General features: G+C 42.7%; 1 protein-coding gene and 1 long non-coding RNA gene across 2 annotated transcripts in view; one reads left to right on the plus strand and one right to left on the minus strand.

Moving 5' to 3' along the window:
• Window positions 1–2,136, plus strand: part of LOC146835078 (uncharacterized) — an 89,308-nt gene extending 87,172 nt beyond the window's left edge. The window contains exon 3 of the long non-coding RNA XR_014960685.1: window positions 518–2,136. This is a non-coding gene — a long non-coding RNA (uncharacterized LOC146835078). The remainder of the gene's footprint in view (window positions 1–517) is intronic.
• The window catches only part of LOC146835079 (vitamin D3 hydroxylase-associated protein-like), a 296,163-nt gene that overhangs the window by 70,667 nt on the left and 205,832 nt on the right, over window positions 1–19,664 (minus strand). The window contains exons 9-11 of the mRNA XM_085602745.1: window positions 8,534–8,631; window positions 6,194–6,293; window positions 628–671 (exon numbers count right to left, since the gene is read on the minus strand). Coding sequence (XP_085458871.1) covers window positions 628–671; window positions 6,194–6,293; window positions 8,534–8,631 — 242 coding nt within the window. The remainder of the gene's footprint in view (window positions 1–627; window positions 672–6,193; window positions 6,294–8,533; window positions 8,632–19,664) is intronic.

A 19,664-nucleotide genomic window follows, 5' to 3' on the forward strand; every position in this document is an offset into this window, starting at 1 on the left:
ACAATTTGAGGTTCGTACACTAAAAAAAACATTTTTGAGGTTGCAATCAGCCCGATTCTATGAATCAGGCCGTTTGCTACTTTAAAAATGCTTTGTACATCTGGCCCATAGCATCAGCAACAAAGGCCAGAGGTGTTAATACCTTTCTTTCCAGACCAAAGACTAAAACCCCCCAATAAAACCAAGAAAATGACCACCCCACGTTGGCCTAACAAGAAATATTGGATTTCTCTCCCACTATACTCATGGAGAACTTTTCATTTTGTAATATGTGTGAAAACATGCTGTTCTATACCATATACTTATATGTAAATGATGCATTTCGTATTCCTTAAGTTTGTTATATTCTAGGTCATTTACATTTCACAAAATCATTTATGCTTTAAGTATTGCATTAATTTAAACCCTTGTCAACACCATTGATACACAGCTGAAAAAACTTAACACTTGGATAAATGAAATAATTTTATCATAATGCCCTTTCTCTCACATTACTCAGCCTCAGTTTTATTCCCAGTGTGCCAGGAAGCCATCTATGCATGGACACAAATGCACCTCCCACTGCAATTCATCAGAAAGTGGACATCCGGCTACCCACAGTGAGAAACAACAATGAACAACACTTACCCCATGCCTCTGAAGGTTCGGCAGAGAAGTGAAAACCTGGGAAACTGAAGGACAATTTTTTTTTTAAAAATGTTTTCTGGACTATGACGTTAAAGAAAAATCTGTGATCCAAAAACATCCTTCTGTCAATCAAGACCGCCTTAACGCTGCTCAAATTTAGGAAAGAGTTGAAGACTCTCCTCTTTAAACAACACTACATTAGAATGCATTAACCATCCACAGCTCAGCTTCCTCTCTCCTATTACATGTTGACTTTATGCCTGATTTTGACTATCTACAGTGTTCTGCCATCTTTAGGCTAGGTTTGTGCTACAGAAAGAAACAGAAACATGCATACATAGATACACCAAGCTTGTTAATTGAACGAAAGTGATGGTGTCAACACAGGTCCAAAAAACAGTAAAACTAATGTATATATTTAGTTTTTTATAGAGTGCTATTTGTTTCAGCCAGTTTATTAGGAGCGCTAGATGCAGAAAAGGGGTTTGGATTCCAACTGGTGTAGGGAGGATCCTGGAGTAACAGTCTTCAGCCCTTAATCCGAGAGATTGGAAGTTTAGTTGCCAGCTGAAGGAGAGGCTACAACCTGATGGAGGATAATTAGTCCTGGATGCATTCATCTTCCCTCACATGCAGCAGTTATCACTCAATGAGTCAGCATTCTAGGATGGGTAGACTAATGCCTAAGATTATGGAGGCTGGTCTACCTTAAGCACAATAGCCAGAGGGACAGGTAAGCGGCAGCATCGGGGGTAAACCTATTCAGGAAAGTGATGTCCTGCTGGACAGGGGGATCCACTGCCTTGTGAGGAAAGTTCCACCAGATAAAACAAAAGGTACACCAGATACACCAGACTGTAGTTCTCCCTACACTCCACAATACGTAATTGCCACTCCCTGCAGTAAGCCCTCCACCAGACAGCTCCAGCATCAAGTATTAGTACCCAAATCAGTCAGCTGTCCAGGCTTCATAACTCAAACCACCAACAGGTGATTGTCCTGTGTCCTCCCCATCAGGAGGGGAGACATATCCAGGCATTGTAGCATTATTCCTATTCCATCAGGTAGTAGACCCTACACCGTAATACCTTACATCGCCGATCAGATAGTAATCCTCGATCAAGTAAGCAGACCTACACCTTAATTTCATAGATGGCTGATCAGTTAGCATTCCTTAAAACATAATTGTGCATCTTAATCAGGCAGTCAAGCCGCAGACCCACACCATCATGCCATAGATCACTGAGTCATGCTCAGATAATATTCCTTGATGATGAAGTTTGTCCCTGAATCAGGAAGTAAGGAAGATGACCCACTCCATACCATCACGCTATAGATCCATGATAAGACGGTATTCCTTGATAATATAGTAGTGCCTTAATCAGGCAGTAAGACAGCATACCCCACACTATCATGCTATTGATCCCCGATCCATGCTCAGATAATACTCCTTGATGATGAAGGAGTCCCTGAATCAGGAAGTAAGGAAGATGACCCACTCCACATCATCATGCCACAGATTTCTGAACAAATGCAAAGAAAGAGTCCCCCTACTATTGGGATCTGGATCCTTCACGTAGGGAAAATCACAATAATTGTACAGAATTAAGGCAACCAATCGACACAATAATAAATTGGTTGTCTTAATTCTGTACAATTACAGATTCCTGAACAGCCAGTATTCCTTAAGAATAAAGTAGCCCCTTACTCAGAAAATAAGGGAGAAGACCTCTCGCCATCATGCCAGAGATCCCTGATTAACTAGAATTCTTAGATAATGAAGTAGTGCCTTAATCAGGCATTAAGACTGCAGCCCCCTCACTATATTGCCATAGATCTCTGATCAGATAATATTCCTTGATAAAGAAGTAGTCTGCTCATTAGGCAGTAGTCTCCCTGATCAGGTAGCAGCCTACTCTTGGAGGCACTGATCCCTTGATCAGCCACTAGCTCCACAATTAAGCGCAGGCACCAGTAGCCTCTTAAGAAGTTGCCCCAGATAGCAGCAGTCCTTGACTGGTCTACAACAAAGAAGTGGCAAGTATGACAAAGTGGCCCAGTGTGAGTACTGCAAATATATTAAGAAGGTGACCGGACTGGGAGTTTCTGAAGCTCTGTTTAGGAATAACCAAACACTGAAAAATATTCTCCATTGAGCCAGTGATACAAAACACTGCCTTTTGTGCAGCTGACAACTAACTTGTTGCGACTATTTAATGGACAACTAGGACACTACAGTGAGCGCTAAGGAGTTTTGGTGAAAACAGTTTCCAATTGTTCCTCAAAAGTATATTGTGAAGCGATAACAAAAACAGTGTCCAGTGTGTTTACAATACTTTATCTTTTCATTGAAAATTCTTTTGGTGGGGGGGGGGCTTTATTTGGAAAATTTCTTGCAAATCATGTTAAGAAGAAAATGTAGATCAAAGAATTTAGAAGCCACTCATTACCTTAACAGGTGGCTGTGAAATTTGTTCGGACTGGACATCCTTTTTATATGATATTCAAAGGGTCTTCTTGTTCATGTGTACAACACTGGTAAGTAAATAAATTATTAAATTAAATATGCCTTCTATTTTGATGAATTGCTTCAAACTTGCTAAAATATTCCCAATTTATAACCATGAATTGAAGATCCTCATAACCACTACTGCAATTGTTGCTTTAAAATCTAGAAGTCAAAGTGCATTTGTATAACACAACTTTCCTAGAATGAAATTCTTTCACTTTAAGCAGCTAAGTTACCCAAGAAGCCATGGCTTACTTGGAGCAAATGCCACATTCATGTCACAGCAAAAATGGATGCAGTAGTTCTGGTCGTTAAGCTGAGGGATCCTTTCATAGTGCCTGCCTGCTGCCTCGGAATCTGTGCGCTGATAGAAATACCCTTAACTTACATACAATTTACAAAACACAAATATCAAGCTTATAACTGCAACACAAAAATGTTTACAGCCATGGGGCAAGATAACTGCCTGCCTGAGATGTGGGGGTCTGGAAAAATGGTCAGCTAGGACAAGCAAAATGGCACTAACAATACTGGAGCTATCTTATGTATGAGGCTGGAACTAGGCCCGTCACTGGGACAGGGATACATCAGCCACAGGGCTGGAAATAGGTATGTGATGGGGTTAGAATTCTGTCAGTGGTGAAGGCATGTCTGCCAGATGGTTAAAGCCATTTCATAGAGCAAGATGCTAGTCTGTCATGGGGCCAGAAGACAAGTCAGTCATAGAGTTGGAAACAACTTAATGTGTCTCGGCTCCTGTCTTCCTATTTTCTGAACCGGTTTTTGTTGGCCCTGGAGACTCTGTGCACTTTAACCTTGCAAACCAGTGCTAAAGTGCTTGTGCTCATTCCTTTAACCATAGTAAATTTGTGTTACACCCAATTGGCACATTTAATTTACTTATGAGCACCAAGTAAAGAGGTACTACATGTACTCACAAGTCCTGTAAAATAAATGCCACTAGAGGGCCTACAGCACATATTGTTCCACCTACTTAAATATCCAGAAGTCCTAGGCCTACCATTCAAGCCTGTGTGCAGTTTTAAACTGCCAGCTCGATTTGGAAAAATACATCTTCTGCCAAACCCAAACCTTCCTTGTTAATACATATGTCACACCTAAGGTAGGCCCTAAACAGCCCATGGGGCAGGGTACACTGTATTTGAAAAGTGGGACATGTACTTTTAGGTTTTACTCGTCCTGGTAGTGAAAAACTCTTGAATTCCTTTTTCGCTACTGCACAGCCTACCTCTCCTATAGGATAACATTGGATTACCTTATTAGATTTAATAAGTGCTAACTTTTGATTGGGAAGAGGTAGTGGTCTCAAAAGAATTGTAATTTAAAATTATCTTTAATGGTAAAGCTGCATTTTAATCCACAACTCTAAAAAGGCCTCCTTTAGAAAGTTGGCATTTTCTGGTACTAACCTTGTGGTACCTGCAGCCAGTGCTTTGGGTCACATATTTGGTAATAGTGGGCTGCTGTATTTCTCCCAGACTGTGAGACAAAGGTGGACTAGGTATTGCCAGGATGGGCCCTCCTGTCAGAATGTGAGAGGCAGAATTGTTCCTTGTACCTTTTACATTTCAAAGAGTCTGCCTCCAACACACTGTGAAATAACTTGACCCCAGTCTTTTGTCACCATGGACATCTTGGAAGCTGGGCAGGGCAAGGGGTGGACATTTCCAGAACCAGATGTAGAAAAGCCTAGATGTTTGTCCCATTTCAAAGTCTGGCACCAGGTAAAAATATTGGACCCTCAGACCAATTCTTCAGATCACTCCTGGACCTGCAGAGAAACCCCACAGGACTGCCCTGGCACTAGAGGCCTGCTTTGTACCTCAGAGGACTGCTCTGCTGCTATCAGAGGAAGAAAAACCATTTTTGTGGGATCCAATTGAGAACTTATCTGAATCTTGAGTTTGAGATAGTTTAGTTAATACTTGAATTGTTCCCTCTTTAGTAGAATTTCCTATCCACATTGTGTAGACGAACAGCGCCCCATCGCAATGGGCTATAACTTTCGATTGGGACAAAGTATTGTGCGACTAGATGCCTGCAGTTGGAGCTTTGATCTTTTAAGTGCTATTTTTCACTAAAAACAAAAAAAAACTTTATACCTCCGGGTCTACTGATTGTATTTAATTCATTTAGGTGTCATTGTATTTATGACAATGTTCTCTATTTTTCTAAATTGGTGTGGGAGTTTTCTTGTGTGCTCTTTTCCCTTTATTATTGTTTGAGTACTGCAAAAATACTTTACACATTGCCTTTAAGTTAAGTCGGACTTCTTTGGTGCCAAGCTACCAGAGGACTAAGCATAGGTTAATTTAGTGATTTTGTTTTGCTGTTCACCCTGGCAAGGATTGTGGTTGGTGCATGAGGAGATTTAGTACCCCAGAAAGCAAAAACCCAATTTAATACATCACCCATCGATTTGGACAACTCCATGGACAGATAGCAATTCCATTTCAAGCAAAAGGTGTTGTGGGGTCACAGTCGTCAGTCAAAAATTGGTAGCTATGTATGTGATAGGACAGAACACAAATCCGTCATAATAACGTATACTGTAGTGTAGAAGTCTCCGTCAGCGTTATACTCCTTATTGGGATGAAGATATGTCATTTGGGGGTGAAGATACTCCAGGCAGGTCCATCATGGACCAGGGTTGTCACTCATTGGCTGTAAATATACCAGGATTATGTCATTGGATGTGATGTTAAAACTGTTAGTGACATATTGGTATTTGGCGATATGATATGTCAATCACAGATCAGTCATGAAATTTGAGTCTTGTCAGTCATGGGGAGAAAGAACCCAGTCAGGCAACATGGATCACTCAAGGGTCTGGAGATGTGATAATTTTTGAACTAGAGGGATGCCACTCATTGGGCTACAAATATTTCAGTCACATGGTCGGAAATGTGTTAGTCAGGTACACAATGGGACAACAATGAAGTTGTGGGAACAACAGTCCTTGGGATAGCCATGTAGCGTAAGACATGGTTTGAGGAACATAAGTCATGGCAATAAAAGAACAAATAAAATTCTCACCAGTGGCTTTGTAATAATGGACAAGAGGGCCTTTATCAAACGTGGAATTCGATAAAACCTGATTTGGTCTTTCATGTTTGGGTCGACTAAGTCCCCTTTGCTGAAACAGAAAGCAGTTTATTGGTAAAAGAAACAAGAGTTCTCAACACAATTTATAATCTAGCAAAGACCTTTCATCTAGGTACATGAATGGCGCAGGGGAAAATCCTGTTCTGCATACAGCAGCCAGTTGTACAGCTTACGTCCGAAAGGTAAATAGATCATTTTCTTATAAATGAATGTTACCAAATTAACCACCCAACATATGGATTGCCACACCAGTCTCCTTGTTCTTTAAGGTTTCTAACAAAATTCCATCCCTTCATATTATCAAGTAAAGCAGATCATAAGGATATGAAAGGTCCCATCCATCCACTATCCGTTCAATGTTCACATTACACACTGTTACATTACAGGTCTCAGCAATCAATTTGATTGTCTCTTTTCTCAGGGACAGATTTCAGTCAGTTAGACTTTCCCCTTTCAATTCTCCTAAAGTGAATTGATGGTACCACAAGGCTCTTTTCTCTACCCTCATCCTTTAAATTTATATCTCAAACCCCTGGTTCACTCCCTCAAAAACATGAAAGTTAAAAATGTTAACTATGCTGCTGACATGCTCCGCAAATTCTAAGCTGCATTTCCAGGACACAATGCTGTTCATCCGGGATTGGATGAACAGCAACCACTTGAAACTAAACTCTGACAAATCAGAGATAGTGCTCACCAAAATAAGCCCAACCTTTGGCGTTCTTCCTTATGGCCCAATGAGAGGAGCCCTTCCCCCTCTTCAAAGAAGTAGGTAAAAAGTCTTGGTTTCATGATTGACGAAGGATCTATCTCTGAAACTGCAACTTGGCTAAGTGATATCCTCCTGCTTTTTCCAACTTCACAGAATTTAAAAGATCAAGAAATTCCTTACTACCGACACCTTGCTTTAAGTTATAATAGCTTTGGTCATGTCAAGAATTGACTATGCCAATTCTCTTTTATTGGGTCTCCCATCTTACATAGAGGCTTCACTTAGTCCAAAACCAGGGCTGCTCGGCTGATTTATCAGCTTCCCAAACACTGCCCTATTTCTAAAGTGGCAAAAGACCTTCACTGGGTCCCAGTGGCACATAGATCTACATTCAAAACATGTTGAACTATTTTCAAAGATTTGCACATGGAAAATCCAGCTTTTATTAAATTTCGGATTCAAAGTACTGCCCCACCAGAGATCTTAGATCCACCCATTTGCACTTGTTAGTGATCCCCAAATTTAGGAGGAATAGGGTAGGTGGAGTCAGGTTTTAAGGCACCCCTTCTTGTGGGGAATTTCCTGGCCCTGGATCTCAGGACCACCTTAAATTATGAGAAGTTCAGACACATGCTGAAGACTTGACTCATCAAGCAAGCCTATTAATAGGTATCCTGAGACATGTTGGGATAGTTACATAGTGTCAAGAGACCCTTTGGTGTATATGTGCTCATAACTTAACATAACTGGTGGCAACCTGTCCTCTAGAAAGCTATTGTATGGTACTGTAAATGTTGAGCCTGTGGATCCATCCATCTCAAAAGCTACTACCTCAAACATTAGAATGCAAATAATACATTTAGATATAAGCAAGACAATGCTGTAAGATACCTGCTTGACTTTACTTGGAGGGCGAAAGTTGCCCAGTGTATTTGTGTATGTTTGACAAAGTATTCTGAACACTATAACTCTCTGATGCACTGAATTTCCTAAATGTTTGACTAAATATGCGAATTATCTGTTTAGGTGTGAGAAAAACGCCTAATATTAATCTGTCCCCCTTGGAAGTCAAGCCAGGTTGCGCTGTAGTACCTTTTGTTAACATAGGATAGTTTGCCAAAGCAAACTAAGAACGCCCTATTGTCGAACATTGTAACCTTGGGCCAACAAACAAGTACCTCTATATAGGGTGAGCATCAGCAAACCCTGCCAATACGCAAGGCAACACTCACTCATGCATGGCACTGTGAAGAACATTGGCTATTAATGGATTTGTTCTTCGATTAAGTGCCTGTATTGTCCTGAAACTTGTTGCATATTGTCGCATGTATTATAAACTCTTCAAGGAAGGCATTGTATAACTCTTTATTTCTGTCTTAGTGATAGCTGGAAAACATTAATTAAAATATGAGGAAAAATATAACTAGTATTGACAGCCTACAGTATGGAACAAAAGCACCATTGGTAGACAGTGAAATAAAAAGCAATTGAACTCAATGACCCCCAAGCAGTTTGTAAATTGTACTTCCCAGATTAAGACACAATCATGAAATACTCACAATTTGTCAAGAAAAGTGTCACCTCCATCTGACAGAAGTCCTTTGTAGCCCAGCTCAACAGTGGCATACTCTACGTGTGGAGGCGTGAAGGCGACCAGCTAAAAAGAAAAGAAGGAGATTAGCATAGCGGTCTAAACCTTTCAGTGTATTGAAAAATACATACCTACATCCGAGGAAAATGTCAATGGTAAACCTGGATTTAGGCGGCATCTACAAATACAACTTCTGATCAAGCCCTGTTCACACAGCCATCTTTCCCATCCCACATGTCTAGTGTGAGAGCTTTACCCACCAAGGAACGCCGTAATAGGTGGGTACCAATGTAAACTTCTTTTGTCAAGGGACCCTAGTGCTTCCTTGCCCTGGTCTTCTGTCATCTGAAAGCAGAAATCACTAGCTCTGAAGAGGTGTTTAATCAAAGAGATGCTGGAATAAGCAACATTAATGAAGAAGCACATACCCTCATGTAATGGTTTTCATAGTTGTCTTTTCTGTAGTTGATTAACCTGCTATTTGCTGAACTTCACTTCTCATTCCTCTCAGTATCTCAACAACAAATGCTCTTAGCTCTCCACAATTTTTCAAAATCCATCAAAGATTGATACGTGCATAAATTAGGTATGCCTTTAAGCTGGTGGGATGGCTCAGTGCCCTAACGCTGGCTGCTGACCTACCAGGCATTCACCTACCAGTCACAAATTTGAATCCTTACGAGGAAGACTCAGTCTTCACCCTGCCCAAATGAACACCATTAAACTTGCGAGTAGTAGCACTGTTTACTACCTTGCTTAAAAACTGCAAAACTGCAGTATGAAACACAGGCTAAAACACAAGTTGTTTAGCAAGAAATTAAAGTTTAGTGAATTTAACTACTTTGCCGACTTGTAACCAGCCTATTGATCTATTTGTAATAACTACTGACTTCTGTTGAGTGAGGCGTCCATCTGTTAAAGGCAAGACTACATATATGAACCTCATACCACATACATCTATCAGGCAAAATACTCGCCTTCACCAGGGTTTTTTTGATAAAGTAAAGGAGTTTGATAAATAAGGAGTCGGTCTAAAGATAGCAGACAGCACCAAGATATCCAAAAGAATGACTTTAGTGGTTACCTAAGATAGGAATTCTAAAAACTTTCTCTGCAGGATTTGGCATTCATTCTGGCCCCTTTAAAATTGTATTACACTAACACTTTGAATACATCCGCCTCTGTGTTTGATTACAGGCTCATTGTTCAAGACACTGTTTTCAAAAATAATTCTTTAGACAGCTAATTGGTTTGCATTCTAGAGATCCACTTCTTCCCATGTCTTTGACAAAGGGCATGACTCACTGTTTTAGATTAGCATATTGTCCCCTTCTATATATGAACCTATAGCAAACCTCTTCAGACCACTACCTCACTAGCTCCCCTTATACCTTGGTCACACTTAAGGCTGCTTGGAACTTTGGTTGAAAACCATTGAGTGCAAACAAGGCACTTGTTCCCTTGATGAATGGTCTATGTTCCAGCTCCTCTAGAAGCACAAATCTCTCTAGTCATATTCGGATGCTGATACTCAGTCTTATACTCAGTGGATGCAAAAAGGCCGAACCAAGTTTTCGTAGGTTAAAGTTCACCATGGAGTTCCGTTCATAGAAGCTTTGCCAAGATCTGGTTGGAGGAGAATTTCTTCCTCATGTTTACGCCCCTTTTGTGCAGACACTCAGGAATCCGTAATCCCAATTCAAATACTTTATTTCGGTCTTTAAGGCAATACATGCATCAATAGAATTAAAACACATTCTCCATTGCTCACACTGTCAAATTTATGTACATGTGGTCTATTTACAGTTCGTATTGGATCTAGGTAAGTGCCACCTTTCTTTGGAAGTATAAAAATTACCCTAATAACGTGTTCACTTATATAGCTAAAAACACAATTTATTCTATGATAATGATAAATTCTTAGAAAGTGCATATGCATTAGGGGCAGAGTGGTTCAAGTTATTTCACTATACCACAACATCATCGGCATGAAATGGTTTATATTCAAGCTATTAAAAAAAGTACTAAAATTTAAATATTCTTTAAGATCCCATGAGATACCTGTAATAAAAACTATCAAATCTTAAAATCATTGGATTATTACTAAAAACTTGGACACTAGTACAGTGCATATAGATTTAAAAGGCTTCAGTTTTTACGCCGTCACTTCTACTATTTTCTTTTATGTTTTTCGTTTAATCTTGACCATGATATAAAGTTCGGTATGAGTTTTGTCGTAATAATTTCTGCCAAATTGTACAACATTATATCGGAGTAAATACTTTGGATTAGCAGCCAGATTTATAAAGTTATACGTTTTGCCATCCCTTTTTCCTTATAACATTAATGGCCAGTAGAAATCGGCTGAGACTAAAGACTATTAATCGGGAGTTGTCAGTTTTTAGTATTCTCAGCATAACATTAATTCTCCTGACACTGAGGCACCTGGCTAACGGTTTTATCTATTTTCTTCTACCTGATTTGTATGCTGAGCAGAAAAACAAAACGTGTGCAATATCTTCATCAACCCCCATTTGACATAAAGCACAACGAGGATCCCCCTCCTTGTTTTGTAACCATGGCCGTTTTGCAACAAAGCTGTTTAGTTGTAAAATTCCATATCTACATTTCAAATATAAGCACTTTGTCAGTAGCGGTTCTATCTCATCTAAAAATGGCACAAAATGAGGAGTCGTTTTAAACTCAAGGAATTGTGTAGTTAAGCTTCCATGTGAACCGTTTTGAGTTACCTTGTCTTTCACAAATTCCCAAAATAACAATTTAATTTCACTTTTTGACTCAGGAGTCAGCAGACTGGGGTTCAACCAATATCTGCGAAGTCCTTGATCCAAAAGCCATTTTCTAATGTGGATCAACCAGGGGAACGTGGTTTGAGTTTCGAGTGCCAGGAGTTCGATCAATGATTCTCTGTACACAATTAGCTCCGGTGTTGTCCAGGTTCTGATCCAAAGCGACAGTGTTCTCCAAATTGTCAAATACTCCAGGCGTTTAATGCACAAGTCATAGATCAGGGGAATAAATGGAGTACGTTGGGGAAGGGCAACAATCATTCTCAGGATTTTATTTTCTATACTTAAGGGTTTGAGGGTTCCACTTCCCCAAATCTCCTCACCGTATAGGGCAGCAGATTAGGCTCTGGCCTTGTATACTTCCAGGGCTGGAGTGATAGCTTTGGAGAATGTTGCAGATTGTTTCTTTACAATAGGGATGGAGTTCTGTGTTAAAATAGCCTTTGACTTCTCCATTTGTGGCGCCCAAGAAAGTTTTGAGTCTAAGGTGACCCCCAAGTATACGAAATGAAATGCTAGTTTTAGTTCTGTACCATTCAGGTATATTTTGTTCTTAAAACTTCTCTGTGGCCTTATTGTCATATATTTCTTTTTTGTTGGGTTCACTTTAAAACCTTTTGCTTTACAGTAATCATTTAAGCTGTAAAGTCAGTCTTGACCCTGTGCTTCATGGGAACAGTCCAGCCCGAACTGCTAAGCCAGGTCCTCCCTGAACCGGAAACAAGCATTCTAGGACCGGTTTCGGAGTTTCACCCCTCATCAGCCAGGAAAGCTTGAATCCAGTGGCATAGTTAGCACGGGTCCCAGGTCTGGGTATACCCGGCGCACTTAGGGCGAGGATGCAAAAGGCACACAATTGATGGACGGAATGCTGAACAAATCAAAACGTTCACACCCAGTCAAGAGATCTGGGTTAAATCCCATGAGGTACAGGGTCAAGACTGATTTGCATATAGCTTTGTCTGAACTGAGGTGGCAAAGCATGCTAAAGAAGGATGATGGATTCAACCCAGATCTGTGACTGGGATTGAGTGTCTGAAAAGTTTCAGCGCTCCGTCCATCATCTCCTTGTGTTTACTTTAAGTAAAACGAGCATTTAGAAAGCGAAAATGTTTGGCCTTTGTAGTGAATGCATATAGAGATATACAGCATCCACACACACCTTAACATGGGTTAATCAAACATGCACATATGCAGACAAAGAAACACAAACAAACATCCATGCACACACAGCCTACAGGCACTAATGCAAATAAGAGCCAGCGCATAGTCACAGAGTAACAGACATGCAGCTACCGATATACATAGTTTTATAGGCGACCAGAACACCAGATTTACGGACATTCATGCACACAGACTACCAGACACACAGCAACGGATGCAATCAGACCTGCACATCCGCAAGCACAGGATCACCAGACATAGTTATCCAAGTGTGCATTAATGTGCCTGTTAGAAATTGGGCCTCAAATTGGCAGAGGTATGCACCCTGTCCAAGTAGGAACCAGTCCTAGTCAGTGTAAGTTAAATACACACCTTATTTCAAACTGTGCTCACCCTCTGGAAGCATGGCACAGAGAAAGCATGCGTAACTTAAGAGGCATTGTGTAAAGTATTTGTGCAACACTAAGGGCCTCATGTAGGAAGCCAAATACCGGTCGGTAACGGCCGATTTTCGGTAATAATACCGTTACCGACCGGTATTTTGGCCATTGGTATGTAGGGGGAATTCGGAATTTACCGAATCGGTAAAATTACCGATTCGGTAATAATACCGAATCGGTAATGTTACCGAATCGGTAACTTTTCCGAATCGGTAATTTTACCGATTCGGTAAGTTCCGAAAGCAAAATCGAGATGTAGGGGGAGTGTGTGTGTGTGTTAATGAGTCGGTATTTACCACCAACTTATAGTTGGTGGTAAATAATGAATGTATGTGTAAATGCATTTTTACGCGCGTAGCTGTGTGCAATGTGGCATACATACATGCCCTTAGGGCATGTATGTGTGCCACATGTGCACACATGGCCGAAACAGGGGTGCAACAGGGTGTCAATGTGACACCCTGCCACCCTTGTATGTGTTCCCCCCATTACCGAATCGGTATTTACCGATTCGGTAATGAGGCATACCTTCCCATCAATGGGAAGGTATGCCTCATTACCGAATCGGTAAATACCGATTCGGTAATCACCGACTAGTAACGAATCGGTAAAAATTACCGACTCATTACCTACATACGAGTTACCACTTCTTAAATACCGAGTCGGTACGGCTCGGTATTTAAGAAGTGGTAACTGGTACGCTACCTACATGAGGCCCTAAGTACAGTAAAACAGTCCAAACACCACCCAAAAATAATTCACACCACATTAGATCAACTGAGCTTAATTTAATAAGCAAAACAAGACCAAAACGAAAAACATCCAATAAATTGAACCGGAGTTATGAATTTTTAAAGAGTAAACTGAAATATAGTGCCTAAAAGCATAAAGCCCCATCCCGGGGCATCTGGTTGCGCTCGACAAGGGTAAATCAAAAGGTTCAGACCGACGGTGCTGGAGTATAGGGACCAACCTTGTCCCACTGAAAAAGTACCTTTGGAAAGAAGATGCGTCACTGTCGAAGACCGGATACGAGGAGCAGAGGAGGCGATGCGTTGTTGTCAGTCTGGCTAGATGTAGGCGATGCATCAGTTCCTATCCACGCAGTCCAAGAAGCTTCATCGGCGAACGAGCCAGTGATGAGATGTCCTCATCCTTAGCACCATGCACCAAGGTCGAGGAGAGATGTGTCGGTTCCAACTGGCACAACGATGGCGATGCAAGGATTTTGCAGAAAAAAAGCCAGAAAACCCACTTCTAAGGGCCCAGGACTGAATTGCAGAACGCGCTCACAGTTTGCAGAGCCTTGAGGCTGTAGCAGGGTTGTTGGAAGTCTTTGGTGTCCCCGAGACTTCAGAGCAGGAGGCAAGCCAACAAGCCTTTGGAGTCACTTTGGTTCTGGGGATGTAGAGGCAAGAACAGCAGCTGGCAGCAGGGCAGGTACAGCAAAGCAGGAGTCCAGCAGAGTACAGCAGAGTGACAATCTTTTCAGCAGCACAGCAGTCCTTTTTGAATGAATGAATGATCACATTTATACAGCGCGCGGTTACTCAGCGCGAGTGTCCCAGTGCTAATGGTCTCCATCTATCTCTCCAAGTACCCTTTAGTTGCAGAATAGCCAGGTTTTAAGCTGTTTTCTAAAAACCGCAAGGTCGGTTATAGATCAAAGTGACATCAGAAGCAGGTTCCTCCGGAACAGGCTCGGCGTATCCTGGGAACCGAGTCTAGTTCATTCAAGGAAGACTTCAGCATTCTGGATGGTGTGTAATGAGACACCCTCTTCCTGAGATGGCCTGCACCTATACAGTATAAGGCTTTGAAAAACAGCACTAGAGCCTTGAAGTTAATACTCTTTCTTACTGGAAACCACTGTAGAGCTTTAAGGTGTAGGGACATCTGTGTCCTGGGATTAAGCATAAGCGCCAGTCTCGCCACTGCATTTGGAACTACCTACAAGCAGTTGAGAAGATACTCAGGAGCACCCATGGACAGGACATTCACATTGTCCAATTTGGAGGTGAATAGTGCCTGGACCACCGTTTTCCTCGTATTTAGTGATAGCAGGGGTAGGAGTTTCCTCAGCATTCGCAGTAGACCAATACAGGTACCCACTACTGGCTGGACTCGGGATCTCATCGAGAGAGAATTATCAAAAGAGATGCCCAGATCCTTGACCGTGATTTGAGCAGAGGATCGGGGAGACATATCCCTGGCCACCAGGGTCTTCACTGAAGTGGGGCGGTGAACCAAAAAAAGAATCTCAGATTTCTCAGGATTACACTTCAGTTGGTTCCTCAACAACGAACTGAACATCCTGGAGAGGCATAATCTGATCGTCTCGCCCTCAAAATCTGCCCCTTTTTCACAGGTATAAAGCAGCTGGGTATCACAGCCTATGAAATTATTTTAGCCCCGCATGCTTCAATCAATTAAGCTAATGGGGACATATACAAATTGAAAACTGTAGGGCTCAGTACAGAGACCTGCACGACCCCCACTTTCAAATTCAGAATGGTGGTCGTAAAGGGTGGAGTCCAAACAACCTGACTTCTGTCCTTGAGAAAAGAGGCCAGCCACTTTAACGCAGAGCCACCGAAACCAAGCTTCTCAATACTTTCCAGGAGCCTGGCATGCGGGACTGTATCAACGGCCACCGACAAGTCTAATATTACTTCTTCCCACTGTGCATGGTTGACCCCCTCAAGAACATGTGACAAGTTGCACCATTCACCAAAACCTCTCCCAAGTAAGCATAAATGAAGATTTAAATGGGAGCAGATCTGGAATACACCAATCTGAAATACATACCCATAGTCAAAATGGGCACCACATCTTACCAGTTTATAGACACTCACTGCCTAAGAAGCACACCTTTCAGAAGGCGAAATATGAAAATGGCCGCTTTGAGTTTAATGAGAGTGACTCGATTCCAATAATCTTAATGACAGAAAAGTTACATCCGATTTCCTCTAAGTACGAGAAGGAGGTAAGTCCAGAGCCTGTGGCAAAATAGGGGTCATAGAAATTACAAGGTCAATGAAATTAACTCTAATTGTTTTTAGCAAACTGTTATAATGTCAAAAAGAACTTAAAGAAGGGGGCGTTGCCCAATTCACTGCTAGAAACACTTCCTTACTGCACCTAATAGAATGTGATATGGAGACTATTCCTCATATTCTCAGAAGACCCACCTGAAGAGGAGTCCTTGAGCGTCCTCTTGGCCAGTCCCTGGCCCGCCAAATTCATCAGCAGATTATAGAACCCCACGCTGAACGGAATGAGTAGGGAGTCATCTCTACCAGACAACATTGGGAGCGGGATCTAGGGGTGGATATTACTTATATATAGTGGCTCCATTGTTTTTTTTTTTTTTTTAAAAACCTTTATTCAAAGAATCAAGGTACACAGCAGAGAGCCTACAACCCTTATGGGCCGGCCGCGGTAAGTATACTTGCATATGTAGACAGACTAAAGACTAAATACAGGCTAATAAAGTATTGTTTTTTGTATAAAGTTTATTATCCCCCCCACCCCCACCCCCTGTAACAGGTGGTTCTCTGCAGCTTGTCGCACGCTTCAACATGTAGTAGAAGCTCCAGTCCTAATGCCGATTGCCTCCACCTAGCCTGGACCTGCATGGAGGTTAGGACTTCCTGGTCAAGGGTAACAGCGGCAACAGAGATAATGATAAAGAACACCTTAACTATCACTTGTATGGTGGCCCTCCTCTGCTAGGTAGCAGACACCCCTCCACACTACAGGAAACTGGTGGTGATGGCTATGTTACTGGGGCAGTGCGGAATTGCAATGCGATGTTGTGGAAGGAGAAGACCCTTTATTTTCCAGAAAAGAGAACATAACCCAACAAGTTCACTCAGCAGTTAGATGTAATGCAGCAATATACTGTCCCGATACATCATAAGACATGCAACATTATGTAAGAGGTACATCACTAGGAGTCATGTAAAGTAGCAGGGCAATCTCTATACAGCTCCAACAGCACACACCCCAAATGTATAAAACATATAGTGCAGAGTAGTGGAGACATACTAGATGAGGGGGGAAGTTGTCCAAGTGGGCTAATCACGCTTTGAATGAATCATGAGAAAGTGCGCCTGCCCAGTCGGTGCCCTGGTGTCGTAGGTAAGTGGCGCCCAAATGTCTTTGGGACAAGATCCTGGCAGCATGAAGTCTCAGTACATTGTTAATTGTTCCTGACCATAGGCAGTTAGCCAGGCCTGGCTGGTGGGGGCCGGCCTCCTACCCCAGTGTATCGCCATTCTGCATTTGGCCTGCAAAAGTAGCATTGCGATGAGGCGTTGGTAGACTTCAGGGGTGTCTTTCATGTACCCATGGGGTCGGATGGAAATGGCGCCTCTATGATGCGGCTCACCGTACCTCAAACCACAGCCCAGAAGCTCACCACCCTAGGGCATGGCAATACCAGATGCAAAAATGTGGCGTTAGGCTCGTGATAGGGCAGGCAGCATGAGTCAGCAACTAGTCCCATTCTAAAGAGCTGCAACTGCATGCAGCATAGTCGGTTTGTGTATTTAAAATGTATTAATCTCAGTCTTTAGTTAGGGGACAGCATTACAATTAGACCCCAGCAATAATCCCACTGTGCATTGGACATGTCAGATCCCAGGTCCTCCTCCGAGGCAGCTCTCACTTTCAAAGCACTTACCGGGGAGGCAGCCATTGTGAGGATGTAAAGCCAAGTATTAAGCTTGTGTGGTGATGTAGATGAGTATACTTCTTCCAGTGTCAAAGAGACAGGAGGGGGGCAGGGCAAGTGCTATGCAATATACGGAAAGCAGCTCCGATTCGGTAATACAATAGCGTGTCTTATAGCGTGGGGATGCATGTGTCAGTGCCTGCAGGCAAAGAAATTAACTGGCCTTCCATGTATTGGTCAGCAAAGACTTTGATGCCAAGTGCTCCTGTGCGGGAACATAGGATTGTTGGCCAGTGATATAGAAGGTGCGTACAGTGTTGCGAGGCCAGCATGTCTACGGACGAAAACCATCCCATGCCCACCTCACACATTCCACTGTGTTCGTTTCAGCTCTGGGTTTCTTGTAGGCTTGGAACAGTGCTGTTGCAAGTGGCCATGGGGACGCTGCATGCAGTTGGAACGGGGTCGGATGGAGCCAAAAGGGCAGATAGTGTGCCTGGGTACATAGGGCATACAACTGCATGTCTGGCACCCCTAGTACCCCCTATGTGAGCTGCAATATTAGGAGTTTGTAAGTGGCCGTCGTTTGCCCACCCCCGTCCATCCCAGCGCAATCATATTTGACCTCAGCCACTTAAAGAAGTGTGCCGTTAGTGGAGTGGAAGTGGAACATTGACAAAAAGATATAAAAACTTGGGTAATATTACAATTGTTGCAATGGCTATGTGGCCTGCTAAGGATAGCGGAAGTTTGGTCCACAGCTGGACATGCATCTCCAGCAAATTCATTACACAACCATAATTCACTCGCCACAGCTCTTCTGGGTCTCAACTGAGCCATATACCTAGGCACCTGGTCGGTTCCTCTGCCCATCTCAGTGGAAACTCAGTTGCATAGGGAGTCTTGGCCTCCGTAAGCGGGAATAGGATCAATTTGTTCCAATTTATCTGGATTCCTGAATACACCCCAAAGCGTACCACCTCTCGTGTCAACGGTTCTAAATTGGTCTGTGGTTCTCGTCTATAAAGGGTGATACCATAAGCGTACATTGACACAACCAGGCCACGCATCGTGAAGCCAATACCTCTGTCGGCATGATGCTGGTGCAATCTAGCCGCCAGTGGTTCCATAGCTATGGAAAACAGGAGTAGGGATAAGGGGTATCCCTGCCTTGTGTCCCGCACTATTTTGATCGGTTCTGAGACATGCCCGTTGAGTCTGACGCAGCTGTGGGGAGAGTATATAGAAGCTGTATCTGTTGCATAAACTTAGGGCTAAGCCCCAGGTGCTGAAGCAGCGGGAAAAGGAATATCCACTCTAGGGAGTCGAATGCCTTGATGGCATCCAACAGGGCAGCCACTACTGGAATGGAAGGGTGAATGTGGTGCATTACAGCAAATGTAGTGTGGAGATGGTGCGATGTGGCATGTTTGGGGATAAAGCCCGACTGCTCTGGTTTCATGATCAGGGGCATGAGGGGCAATAAGCGGTTTGCCAACACTTTGGTGTATATCTTGCTGTCTATATTTATTAGGGGAGGGGGCGGTAGGAGTCACAATGTTCCACAGGTTGATCCAGTTTCTGGAGGGCACTATAACTGCCTCTCATAAAGACGGAAGAAGATGGCCCTTTCTGAGCGAGTCTTGGTACATTTTATGAGATGCAGGATTAAAAGAGGAGCATACTCCTTGTAGAAAGCCAGTGTTAGCCCGCCTAGGCCAGGGGCCTTGTCTCCAGACAGGCTCGCAATGACCTGGGCTATCTCCTCCAGGGTGATTGGGGAATCAAGATACTCCAAATGGACAGGGTCCAGCCTTAATTGCAGGAAGGTATGCCCGTCCCGCAGAGTTCTAAAAGTGGCACTGCAAAGTATGATCTTAGGTTTGAGCTGAATGTCTAAGAAGGTCCTACACTGGGATGCCCCAAACACCCCCAATTCAACAGCCACCCTCCCACCTACACCAACCCCCCAATCAGGTTGAGTCAACTTACCCTCCCACTCCACAA

This window comes from Triturus cristatus, chromosome 4_2 (assembly GCF_964204655.1).
Source record: "Triturus cristatus chromosome 4_2, aTriCri1.1, whole genome shotgun sequence".
NCBI lineage: Eukaryota > Metazoa > Chordata > Amphibia > Caudata > Salamandridae > Triturus > Triturus cristatus.